Source organism: Pagrus major, chromosome 15 (genome assembly GCF_040436345.1).
Source record: "Pagrus major chromosome 15, Pma_NU_1.0".
In the NCBI taxonomy this organism is placed as follows: Eukaryota; Metazoa; Chordata; class Actinopteri; order Spariformes; family Sparidae; genus Pagrus; species Pagrus major.
In genome coordinates, this window is record NC_133229.1 from 4,737,876 (window position 1) to 4,751,715 (window position 13,840).

At 39.6% G+C, this 13,840-nt stretch overlaps 1 protein-coding gene across 1 annotated transcript in view; it reads right to left on the reverse strand.

The window, feature by feature from the left end:
• Positions 1-13,840, reverse strand: part of LOC141009331 (protocadherin-15-like) — a 195,457-nt gene that overhangs the window by 32,691 nt on the left and 148,926 nt on the right. Inside the window, exons 25-27 of the mRNA XM_073481880.1 lie at positions 11,069-11,178; positions 8,368-8,508; positions 3,332-3,459 (exon numbers count right to left, since the gene is read on the reverse strand). Coding sequence (XP_073337981.1) covers positions 3,332-3,459; positions 8,368-8,508; positions 11,069-11,178 — 379 coding nt within the window. The remainder of the gene's footprint in view (positions 1-3,331; positions 3,460-8,367; positions 8,509-11,068; positions 11,179-13,840) is intronic.

Here is a 13,840-nt window from a genome sequence, read left to right on the forward strand (position 1 = left end):
ATAAAACGGATATAATCCCAGCCTCTGGTATTCCTGTTTTTTTACTTAGACAGCAGCAAATTTCTTGCCGTTTTTATCAAGGACAGGACATATGATGAATGACTGCTCCCTCCTCTGTATCATCTGATCATTCTGGCAGATTTTCACATTTGCTGGAAGGTCTGAAATGCTTTTTATGAATCTCTCATCATGACCCTTGTACTGCTCATCTTGCTTGTTGGATATTACACCTACTTCTTTTCTTAAACATACTCTAGATACCATTGAACTGTGTCCAATGTCATTATACTGTAAATAGCTCCCATGTCTCTGGCCAGGTCCCAGTTTAATCTAAAATGGCCATGGTTGCTACCATTGAAGTCTTCTTTCACCTCCAATAAATCCAGTGCTGCAGCACTGAACAGTATGAAAAAACTGATGAATCTTTTGAGCATTAAAGCATGTAAACCTATTCTAGTAGTAACCTAAAATCAAGTTATTAACCTGAAAATGAGCATCATGTGTCTCCTTTAAGATAAATTTTGGCCAAGAGATGTATGTGAAGAGGAACAGCCAGGAAGAGCTACTGTATGCGGGCCGATAGCAGCACACAGTGTGTGTTTTCAACATGTAAGAGGTTCTATTGGATCTCCTTAATGTATTTCATGGCAAAGCAGTAGAAAAGTAGAATTCTTTACATGCATTACAGTGTTGTCTCACGGGTTTACAATACAATACTTTCGCCCTCAACTTGTGGCTTTATATGCTGCAGCAGAAATAGTAGCTCTGTATTATCTGCCTACAACCAGGACTAGCTGATATATCTTCATGCTGGTCAGTTGTTTTGACCTACCTGACTATTTTCTTTAACAAATAGCCATCTAAGTAAGTGCATTTTATTTCAGAATACTGCAACAAAGCTCATATGCAAAACCTTGACCTCACAGGCCCCTGAGTACAAATACATCAAACTTCTGATCACATATAAGACTCTTTACAGTCAAGCTTCAGCTTGTATTTGCTAACTCTTAACAGCACACCGTAGAGGACTCGAACGTCACCTGACCTGGGCTAAATGGATTTTTCATCGTCAAAACTCAAGGCCAAGGTAACTGAATTGCCGTTGGGACCTTGGCCACTGAAACAACCTTCCCATTGATGTTATAGGTCTGAAAGCAACGACTGTTGTAATCACATCTGAACGCTTATTTGTACAGTCAGGTCTGTTATGGATATTTCTAGGTCATTTACTATGGTCACTCTATAGATAAAATGGAATAATTTGCTATTATATATCATTCATCATCATTTACACATACATTAGTGGATGATTCTACTGTGGAGGGACTTTATGAATAAACATTTTTGGCTGAAGTATAAATATATATTTCATATATACAGTAGGGTATATAGAAATAAACACAGAAATGCTTTGTAAACCTCTAAACCTCTGCATTGTTAAACAATCCAATCCTGCTTAAAATATTTTTTTTTTGATAGATAACTTCAATCAGCAATGGCATAGAGAAATGGGGTGAAAGTATTTTATCATTTAACATAACAGCTTTGTATGGCAACTTGTGTGCAAAGAGCAAAAATAAGTTCTCCAAAATCGTCAATATTTGCCATATATTTGACAGTACTAGATAGAAAAGCAAAATAGATAAGTGCACTCAGAGTTTGAGTTGCCCCCACCTGGCCGTGGATACAGAGCCAGTCGGAACATAATAATAAGTCTTTTATTCCTCATGCCATACAGGCAGTGAACACAGAATGACTGCATCAGGGCACACTTGCTATTACCTCTGGTACATTGATATAACCTATTTGCTGCTATTGGCTAATTTGCACTATTCTATTTTGTATCTTTGTGTGTTTTTTAATGGTATGTTATGCTATGTGTTGTGTATGGACTTTGGGTGTACTTTGGGAGAAAGGGCCCAAAGGAAAATTTCCCCTGAAGTGGGCAATAAAGTTAATATAATCTATCTAATCTAATATAAATATAAATTTGCATGTTCACTATAAGCAGTTTTATAAAAAGTACACAAAAGTCATACTTGAATAAAAATAAAGACATCGTGTTAAAATATTACTTTGGGAAAAGTGAAAGTCACCCATATGAATATTATTTGAGTATAAGTCCTAAAGTATCTGATAATAAATGTACTTTAGTATCAAAAGTACAAGCAAAAATGCATAATACATGTATTTACATGTATGAATATACCATATACTATGAGTGGACTGATTACCACCTGTCCAATTAATGGATTGGACAGGTGGGTATCACCAAAATCAGTGTTTTGTTTTTAAAAATTAAAAAATGGACGACTTTGGTTCTGATGCAACTTGCAATCTGCAAATTAACTAGTAACTAATTTGATCAATTAAATGTAGTGAGTAAAAAGTAGTACATTTGCTTCCAAAATGTAGAAGTATAAAGTCACAGAAAATGGAAATACTCAAGTCCAGTACAAGTATCTCAAAATTGTGCTTAAGCACATTACTTGAGCAAAAATGCATTCCACCACTGACTATAAGAGCTCTGCCCTTTACTGTCTCGTCTTTCAGTGATGTTCATTTGTAGCATGTTTAATTAAGAATGTCAATTGTAAATCAATGATTGCCTGAAAAACAACTTGGAAAGTATCTTTTTTTTCAACCTGGAGTAATGTCTGACACTATTGCTTTATGTATATATGTAGCCTAAACAGCAAAACCTAGTGCAAAAAGAAAAAGTGCACGCTGTACCACTGCTACTCATTGAGGTCAAAATCCTGACAAATAAACAAACCTTGACAAATAAACAAACCTGTCATTATAATTTCATTACGTACTGTAAGTTCCCACATAAATGCAGGACTCTATGGCAGCTGCAGTACTTAAATTCAAGGTGGGCATTGTGGCCATTGAGTCTCAAGGATTTTGTACATGAATACTTGCCATAGTATACACTACCAGCCACCCACGGATAAAAAACAGATGTACAGTTGAGTACACAGGATGACAAAGTGAAACCTTGGCAGAGCAGGCTGATAATCAGACTGGATGTCCAGCCATGCTCCTGTGAACATACTTGGATTACACCACTCAGCTCACTCTGATCCCACCTGTGCGTGGACAAGGCAGACAGTGAGGAGAGCGAAATTGAGGACAAGATGTAGCGAGCGATAGAGGAGGAGATGAAATCGTGCTGCAGAGAGCAGATCGGATGAATTCTTCCACCATGGCTGCAGAGTGAGTGTGAGGAAGTGGGATCAGCACCAGGGACTTTAGTCTCAGCCTGTTTCCACGTATGTTGACAACAAAAACCAACAAAAACAGCAGAGCAGAGCTGATGTTTTCTTACCACTATCTTGAGCACAGAGCTGAAGATCTTGGTGTCCTCCGTCACGCCGCCTATGTAGAGCATCCTGGAGAAGACGGGAGGGTGGTCATTCTCATCCTCAACATCGATGTACACCTTGGCTGTGTTAGCTGCAAAAAGGAAATGGAACGATACAGATGTAATTTGTCTCTAGCAGTTCATGGGAAACAAAAAATAAACACACAGCATTTTACTCCAGTCTGTGTACTTGAATGTCCATATTCAAGCATCTGATAACCCAGGTTTGTTGCACCGTCACAAAAAAGGGAAATGGGACACACAAGCCAGGAAAGTTTTTTTTTTTTTAATCATAACGGCCACTTGCTGCTGAATAAACACATCTCTGAAGTAACCCAAACTGACGTTGATCAAATGTTTCATAATTGAGCCTCAAAACTGACACGTCAATGTAATTTTCCCATGGTCATCGCCTGGTCCACAACTTCAAACGAGAACTTGAAATCATTTCCCAGAATATTTTGAAGAAGTTTAGTCATCAGTGAAAAACATCTCAGTATGATTTCAAATAATATCCCCTCGGCTAGCCATCTCCAATTTTAATAATGAAGTAGTACTTGTGTATTTTTTTTTTACCCCCTGAGGACGGGTGGTCTGACCAATTTTGAAAAACGTTTTATTTATTTTGATATTGAGGAATCAGATTCATCTAGCTTTTTTTTTGTTTTTGACTGAAAAATAGTTTATGTGAGAACATTCCCTGGCAACAGAGAGTGTTTCATTTTGACCAAAAGTCAACTGAGTGAGTTTAAGAAAACACCTCTTCATTTAATAGTCATTTCCGGCTGCACTGCAATAACTATTTGAAGTGGATTTGTAATTGCATGCTGCTGAAGTGAGAAACCTTAGCCCTAACTCTACTCTTTCTAATTAAAACACTGTGGGAAGCTATTTTGGTGAAGCTGATGACTTTGACTGAATAATGAGGAGGTTAATTTTGTTTTGATTACAGCAAATATCTTGAAATCGAGACAAACAGTGTCTAAGTATGTCGATGACTTCTCTCTCACTGCCCCCGATATTTAGATCAGAAAAACAACTAAGTCAGTTTGGATTCTGTTTACCAACCAATTAGTGACACACACACAAAAAATGGCTCTATGAAATAATAAAGGTAATGACAAAATCTGGGCAGCATGGTGGCACAGTGGTTAGCGCTGTTACCCCACAGCAAGAAGGTCCTGGTTTCTGTGAGTTTCATGTTCTCCCTGTGTCTGCGTGGGTTTTCTCCAGGTACTCTGGCTTCCTCCCAAGAAGACGCGCAAAAAAAGTTAATCAGTTACTCTAAGTTGTCCGTAGGTGTGAATGTGAGCTGTCTGGTTGTTCGTCCCTATATGTACTTCCTGTGATGAACTGGCGACTTTATCCAGGACGTACCCCGCCGCTCACCCAGTGTCAGCTGGGATCGCCCCCCCCCCCCCCCCCCCCCCCCCCCGACCCAAGGATAAGCGGTTACAGGCAATGGACGGATGGATGGATGGATGGATGATGAAATGTTATCTTCCATCTACCCTTCCAGTTACCATTATTCTTAAATGAGCTCTACCTTGCGTCATTTATTGTTAAGATGTTTGTTTTTCCCACAACTTGATGCACAGTAACTGAGAGTTTCACGGGCAAGTAATTTGCACATTATTGGGAATAAGAGTTTGAAGGGTATCCAATAATCAAACAGCGAGAGCTTCCCTGGAGAAAAGACGGTATTTTAATACTGAATTTGCTGGCCAACTGGCCGTTTTATGAGGCTTTTGAAATATTCTCCCTGTCCCTTTAAAAAGAAAACACACATACTGACTATAAACATTTGTCCCCCTAATTTGTCACAGCTACACCAAACAGTGTGCAATGTACAGCATAAATATGTGTGCCGCAAAATCCTTCCAACGCTGCAGTTTAGGTAAAATATATGCAGTGTCAAGGACCATTTTTCTTCTGGCGGCATACAAAAATGTAAAGTCATGTGGCACTGGAGCTAAGGATGTGCCGGGGGATTTGGACAAACAAAAACACAGCACATCAAATTACAAGCACAAAAGCAGTTGTGTGTGTGTGTGTGTGTGTGTGTGTGTGTGTGTGTGGGGGGGTGGACTCCAGGGGGTGGGGAGGAGGTCTGCAGAGTTTCTCTCTCTTTCCTCTGTTGGTAGAAAGTGGCTTTATTCCAGCCTCAGAGTATCAGGACATCAAAAAATACATAAATATATCCGCACACCCTCCTATCTCACTCTCACACACACTCATAAACATGCATGAGAGACACGAGTCCATTAAGTAAGAGGGGTTGCTGCAAAGGAGAGTGTGCTTAAGAGTGCATTATCATTTAGAAAACATGCTAAATTAAATCTCACTCTGGATGCACATGGATGTCAGAGTATGTAAGCATATTGGTCATGTGCGTACATATACAACAGTGCCCTCAAGTAAGGCTCTGATAATTTAAATTCAATAAAGACACATTAATGAGGACAGAGATGTTCCCTGTCGTGGAGTCCTGATCTGTATTATACAAGTGAGAAAAAAAACGGCTCCTCCAATCTCTGCCAAAAGAAGATGTCAGCCTGATGCCAGGGAGGCTCTCTCCCCTGTGTGAGCAAGAGTCCTCTACTTTACATCCATCAGATAAGTGTGTGTGTGTATGTGCCTGAGCATTGTGTACTTGTAATTGCTGTCATCAGTATGTGAGAGACGGACGGTGCGAAAAGCAGAGGCAGGTAGAGTAGGTCATTGATTTTTCATGGTAGCTCAAATGGATCCAGGGTGAGGTATGGACCCAACTTGTTAGCACTTCATCCATCATTTTTACAAAACCTTTTGTCAGTAAACTGTCCATAAACAAACCCTAATGATATTCCAGCTGAAGAATGGCCATTGCAGGGTGCAGTCTGAAGGTCTCGGTAGGCTTCAGACAAACTGCTTCTCGTATGGGCAAACAGCTTATGAATGTCGATGAGTCTGACAATTTATGTAACTTTCTGATACAGACAATCACATCCACTTCAAGCAGCACTTAGCAAGGTATGAGTTCAGGAGGTTTGGACTCCTCTCTCAAGCTTCTCAAGTACCTCCATCACGTTTTGTGTGTACATCTGACTGCAACATTATGAATGCTATTGAGGACATAAAATATGCAACATTATTCCTAATTGTACAACTTATTAAGCCAAGATTTGCAAGAGATGCTGAATTCTTGGAGAGATCTGGGAAGCAGTTTGTTTCAAGCACAGTGAGGCTTTAAAAGGTAACTCCATCAATTTTACACATTAAAAGTGTATTTACAGATCTTGGGAGTACTACTGCATATGTAAAAAAAATAGTTTATACTACTTTGTGGCTTCAGAGGAAGCTGCATGTAATCTGAGAAATTGTCTCCAGTGATGTCATGGGTCTTTATGGGTAATGTAGGCACATTTCATGCAATTTTCTCTTTGTATGAGCTGTTTTTTCCACTTCTGTACTTGTTTTTTTTTTTTTTTGACTATTTGTATTAAGTTAGTGTAAATAACAAGATAAAGAAGTAAAATGAGTTTTATGCTTCTGTTACTGAGGCGAGGGTATTTTGAGGTCAATTTGAGGTAATTGTCCTTTTTCAGTGACATTGTTATTAAATTTAAACTTGTAAGACTATATGATGTGGACCCATACGGAGCTTCTGACTGTTAGGGGGAAAAAAAAAGCTTATAACATTTCAAAAGAGCCCAAAACCATGCCTGTACTCCAAACGGTTCAACAACAGCTTTGAGTTTGCTTTGGGCTAGACTTGGATAGCTTTATATAAATTTCCAGGAATGGTTACAGTTATCCTAATTTTTCCACATATGCAGTAGTACTACCTGCATATGTAGGTAAGCCCACTTTAATGTGTAGAATTGGTATAGCTGGCCTTTTAAGAATGGGAAAACAAAAGGGGCTGCACTGACGTAGAATTTGCTTTGATTAATGTGTTGTCATCAGTCCTCGTTTTGGGCGTGGTCAGCCTAAATTAATACAAATGAGCTCATTCCTAATCATTAGATCCTTGCGACTAATTTGGACATAGTGTTTTTTAAGGATTTATGACACTGTTGGACTGACAAGCTGCTTTGAAGGGAGGGATAAATCATATTTCTAAGGTTATCTTTATTAATTACCATGACTGAAAGATAAGACTCACACGCATGTTTGTACACAGTTTTTCATAGTGCTAGCAGTCGAGCAGCGAAAGATCTATAGAGAGCAGGCACCCTGTGGGTGAAACAGGGTGATCAAATATTAACCACAGCTTGAAAGCTTTGAGTAATTCCAAAAAATAATAAAAAAAAATTGGTGGTGCTGCAATGTACTAACTCAAATAATCTGACATCTCATTTTAGTTCATGAAAAAGCCTGAGTGGACAAACTAACCCAGGCTAACAATGCAGATTTTGGAAAAGCAGCTGCTGAGCTGGACAAGAAAACCACCAAACACAGTATATCCTTCATCAATTTAAATTCAGCTTCATCTGGAGTGGAGTGAAAGTGAACAACCAACCACAAGCTGCAGCAAACCCGCCACCAATTAGACAAATGGATCAGTGCAGCGAAGAAAGGCAACGGTGCATAAAGCATAATGGTATAGCTACACACTGTAACACAATGTTTTCCTTGTTTTGATCCAAATATGCAGCCTAACAATGTCGACGGCACAGATAGATTTATATGTACAAGGTGAATAATAATAGGGTTATGACATTTCTGTAGTACACTGTACATTTGCCATCATTCTAACAGTACAGCTGATGTTGGTACATTTTTCTTTAGCATTGCCCTTTTCAGGCAGTATTAAAGATGTAATAATCCACAAATACCTATAAATATAAAACGTATAAAAACAGCAGTTGATGGGAAAATAAATATGACGGATTAAAATAGGCTGGGATAGAATTACTACTGTATTTAGTCATAATCTGTCACAGTGAGGGATTATCATTAAATATAAATGCAACACCTGGAATCACATGAAACATTTATCGGCTGCTCATTCTTACTTTTAGAAGGCACACGCAGGTTGGACATGACAACCACCATCGAATCTGCCTGAACCCGCAGGACGTAGGTGGTCACATTTTCATAATCCAGAGGTTTAGCTGTGGAGATTACGCCCGTCCTGTTGTTTACCTGAAAATGCCCTGGAACCAAAACATAATCAGAGCAGAACATAAAATGTGAAAAAAGACAGCAGAATACATGAAAGCACTGTTTTATTTTACACTTAATCCCCCTTTTTTACCCTTATGATGCTCGGATCAGAAACATGGCTTGGATAAGATGAATTAAAACAATTCACTGGTATTTTGACACTTAGTACCTTCACAGTTTCTGCTGTTGATTAAGTTACAAGCAAGGCCTCTCTGTAGAACTTGGAAAATTAGTGTTAGAAAAACTTAATTCAGAGTTATTTGGACACTATAAACACTTAGCAGTAGACCATATTTATTAAGTTTTACTAAGGGAGAATACTTATTCCTGTGGTACAGCCAATTCAAAAGGCCTATACTGAGCAAAGCATATTAAGATCATAATTCATGAACAACAACTTCCTTACTCTATCAATAAGGCGTAATTAGGAGGTTAACTCTGAGGAAGAACTTTTATACCCCTTTTCGACCAAGGCTGTGAGTGCTGGTTCAGATCCAGCGCCTATTCTGAAACCAGTTCTTTGCGTTTCGACAGCAGAAGAACTGGCCGTTGGCCAGGAAAAGTGACTCGAGAACAGCACCAACATTTTCTAGTCTAGAACAAAGAACTGCTTAAGTTAGGGACTGGAGGCTGGGTCATCGTGACCAAGGAGCAGCTAAAGGCCCATGACCACCATTTTTAAAAAACAGAGCTAGTGTGGGATGTAGTCTGACTTATCCATGGAAGAAAAAACAAAAGATTTTTCACTGTGGATGCCAAATTGTAGCAGCAGTGGTCTGAGGAGGACAAACTTCCACTCTTCCTGGTCATTTTTATTCATCAAATGTTTTACAGTTATGTATCTCTGTGGTGTAAGATAATGATTTTGACATCGATCTTATGGACATAGTTAGCTGGTCAGTTAACAGCACGCTAGAAAATTAAAATTACAGGCTTTATTTTCTCACATCAGTGTATGTAAACTCACATTAGTGGTACATCCGTACACATCACGGATGTACTACATCAGTAGCACATCAGTAGCATATTGGCTCTGTAATAGTCATTATAAAGTACTCATTACTAACTGACTGCTTCGTCTCCACTCGCTGCTCTCTCCAGCTCACAGTTATGTCACCAAGTTTTAGCTTAAACACCTACATCAAACTTCACACCTGTCTGGTCTCCTCTCTCTCTCCCAGGGTGTAGTTATGCTCTTCAGACTTTACCAACAAGTATGTGTGAAAAGCAATCGAAAAGCTGCAAGTGTGTCAAAATTGTCCTCTCTACTTCTATCTAGACAAACAGTTCCCGTGGCTGTGACGTGCATCCCACAATTTTCAAAAAGTAATGTGGGAGCTTTTGCAGAAGTATTTTAAAATGTGATTGCATACAATTTGATGTCGGTAAAAACACTTTTTTTTTTTTTTTTTTACATCTGCAAGTTTTCAGAGGAAAGGCTTTTTAGAAAAGTGGCAAACACACTGGCGCAAAAGTGTTTTTGCTTTATTTAGAAAAATACATTATATTATAACACCAGGGACAAGAGGGCTTGCCGCTGCAAACACAGAGCATGTGTCATAATTTGAGTTTGTTTTGGTAAACAAAATATCTATTCAACTGTTAATTCAAAAACATTCACTTGCAAATATGAATTATTGTCTGAAAGGTCTAGTGTGCAGGATTTTATCACGATTTGGAGTTTTCGGGTGGATTTTCTGAGCTTGGTGTTTTTTCTTTTGCCTGTGTGTGTTTCAGAGGTGCGGCGGAGGCTGGGCTTGTCTTTCCTGGAGGGCTGCAGCGAATATCATCAACTCCAGCTTAAATGCTCTGGGCTACTCTGCATTCATTGCCAGGTTGTTTTGTCTATACTACGTGGTAGATCAGACCTTCGAGCTTATTGAGAATTTTTCTATGCTTGTATTTTTGCCCTCCTACGAACCTAACTCTGTCTCTCCTCGTCTTCTCCAGTGTGGACATCTTCCTCAAGCTCCAGCCTCACAAGCAACAAGCCACCAGCCTCCAGCCTACGCACCTCTGCCACTCTCAGTCCTCCCCGCTAAACTCTCTGAGCCTGCCACCCGAGCTCCACTCTGTACTTCAGCAGAGAAGGCTACAGCTCTGCCACCAAGCCAGCAACCCAGCTGTCCAGCACTCACCCGAGCTCAACCTCAAGTAACCCCTCTGCTCATGGGGCCTCCCTGCACTCAGCTCCGGCCAGCTATTCACCTGCACTATTACCATCGTCAATAAATCTCTTTAAACCTTTCCCAGTCTGGTTGTCCACTTTTGGGCCCTGCTAAACATTTACCAGCCGTCACAGATTTAGTGGCATCTGCTTATAAAAAAAGAGAAAAAAAACCCACAAACAAAACAAAATTAAAAATGTTTGGCCTGGTGGTTCAACATGGTGGACCAGCAGGACTCATTCTAAGGTGACAAAAACACAACAATTCTTAGTCTCAGGTGATTTTATACCATCATAATCCATTTACTACCACTATTTCCCCCCATTTCTGCTCACACTCGACCTCTAATTGGCTCTGGAGTACTGTATATAATCCGTATTACCTCGTTCATTTCCTCCCACAATGGAGTAGAAGATGGTTTGATTGATAGCAGCAGCAAGAATCGTCCCCACTGATGTGCCAACTGGAGCCAGCTCACTAACTGGAGGAAACCTGGAAAAGGACCACAAATCATATGATAAATGTTGTAAGGACTCGGTAAAGCTGACACAGTGGCAGATATTAAAAGGTACAGCATAGAAAGGGTTAAGATGAAATCAAAAGATGTCATAAAAGCTCCAGTTTATAAAAACAAACAGTGTTTGGGCTGAATTAAAACTGATTAAGATGTCTGATTCTAATCACTGAATCCTCACTCAATGCATGAAAAAGATTGAGTACAGGATCAGAGCACAGAGTGAGCATTAATGACTCTGACTGTATATATGTTTGTAAGTCAGTAAGTTATTTATAATATCTTGGAAAGAACTATCTGCCAGAGACATAACCAGTATGGTTGAGTAGTGGTTCAATATAAATGTATTTGTTTCTTTATTAGTTTTTTTTCCCTCTGAAGAATTCACTGTTTGAGTGAGAGTCTTATTGTCAAGCATTATTACTAACATCTCACTGTTAAACTGTTAAACAACAGCCACCAATTGCTCCAATTATTTTGTTCTGCCTTGATTTCCTTTGTCATTTCCTCTGGCAGTTTTACTGTTCGGTCTGACTTCACTCCAGTCTCTAGATACAATACATGAAAAAGATTTAGTACAGAAATACAGCAGAGTATTTTTTCCTCCCTGGTAAATGAATAAGTAAACGATTTCCCTCTAAGGGAGCACAATGTAGTTTGGGAAAAAGAAATATGACTCATAAATAAATAATCCACAACTGCCTGGACCAAAGCCAAATCTTCCCACATATCCAATAATAACTTAGTAGTGAGGATAGGAACACTCAAAAGACTGACTTGGGGGTTAGGTGCATCAGCAGCAGCAATGCAGGCTTTATATCAGAGCAGAGGAGAGAGCTCAGCTATGAGGCAAAGCTCTCATCTCTCTACTCAGCCTTTGCTCCGACTCTCAACTATGGTCATTCGACAAGAATGAGAAGATTCAAGCAGCTGAGATCAGGTTTCTATGCAGGGCGGCTGCTCTCTCTATACATCATCAAGCATGGAGCTCAGCGATTCAAGAACAACCCTGTATCGAACTGCTGCTCCTTTGTATTGAGGGTAACCAGCTGAGATTATTCGGGGTCTAAGGGAGCAGGACTCCTGGCTGCTCCCTTCCTTCTCAGGGGGGTGTTTGGAAACAACTGATTGAGAGGAGACACCAGGGCAGACCCTGCATATTATGGAAGAATGAGATCCTTGAGCATGCTGGAGGAAGTTGCTGTGGTAGCGCATGTTTGGGCTGCTGAGCTGGTACTGTTGCTGCTTAAACTCTGACCAGGACAAGCTGCTCTCAAAGCAGGCCTGGCAATAAAACGACAGCAATATGTCACGTGTATGCATCAAACTCAAACCAACTTGAAAGCACATAACGAACTGAAATCCATTAATAATAGAGCGTGATATGAGCGACATACGAACAGCCAATCATTTAACAGGTGTGTAGTTCAGTTGCACTATTGTCACATGAGTGACAACAACAAAAGAGCGTGGAGAGAGAAAATGAGCACTGTCGGAGAGGAACTTGCGAATAAAAAAAGGACACGTCCATTGGCAGATTTTTTTTGACCATCTACATCTGCTACATCTCAAGAACAACAACCTACAGGCAGTCCACAATGGAAAGAAAACATCCAAATGGTGCAAGGACATAACCCACGCAGTATGCTGCGATTCAACACCACTGTAATAAATACAAATCCCAGGTCTGTAGCTGCTAACTACAAACAAAACTCATCACATCATAACAATGTTATGTGTTGAAAACTTGTATCTTGAAGTAAACATGCATGTAATGCTGTGATCACTGAAGTTACATAGTGCAGAAACAAGTGTGGGGGGCGGAGTGACTGAGACAGAGACACCATTCACCCTGTTACAAGACACTGTACCATCACAATGACTATGAAGCTGTTATTTAAGGTAAAATAGTTACATAATGTCACTCATCAATAATTATCGATATCGATCGATATGAAACTTTACTATCGTGATAGACTTTTCAGACATATTGCTGAGACTTATCTCAAAGTATGACAGAAAATGAATAACATTTTTTTAATGGTGGTAGAATAAATCCACAACTCAGTTTTACTTGTTCAATTATTTATCAATTCATCAAATTCTTTCAATATTATGTTCTTAATGGAAGTCTGAGTAAAAAAGACGTTGTCACCCAAAATCTAACTGACAGACAAGCTGTTTTATTTTTTGTCTCTGTGAACAGATCTGAGTGTTTCTCACCTGATAAGTGAGACTTTGTAACAGCTAATGACTATGCTTGACTATCAGGCGTACAAGTGGGTAATCATATCCAGCAGATATGATTGTCACCACTCTCCACAGAAATTACAGCTGCCATAAATAGCAGAGATCCCTGCATTGGTGGTGTGTCGGTGAGGGCTGATTTAAGCTGATAATGTCATCTCACTGTGACACCCTCTTGTGATACTGCGACTGCTTTCTCGCTTTTTCTCTCGTCTCTGCGTATGAGGTGTGTGTATATGCGTTCAGGCATTCATAGTGGTGATGCCTTCTTTTAACGGTTTTCTTTCAACATTATTCACAGCTGAGGAAAGAAATCTGTGTCAACGTTGTGGGCCATAATCAGTCAGATTCTATTATACAGTCAATGTCAATGTTAAAGCCTATTTTAGGAGC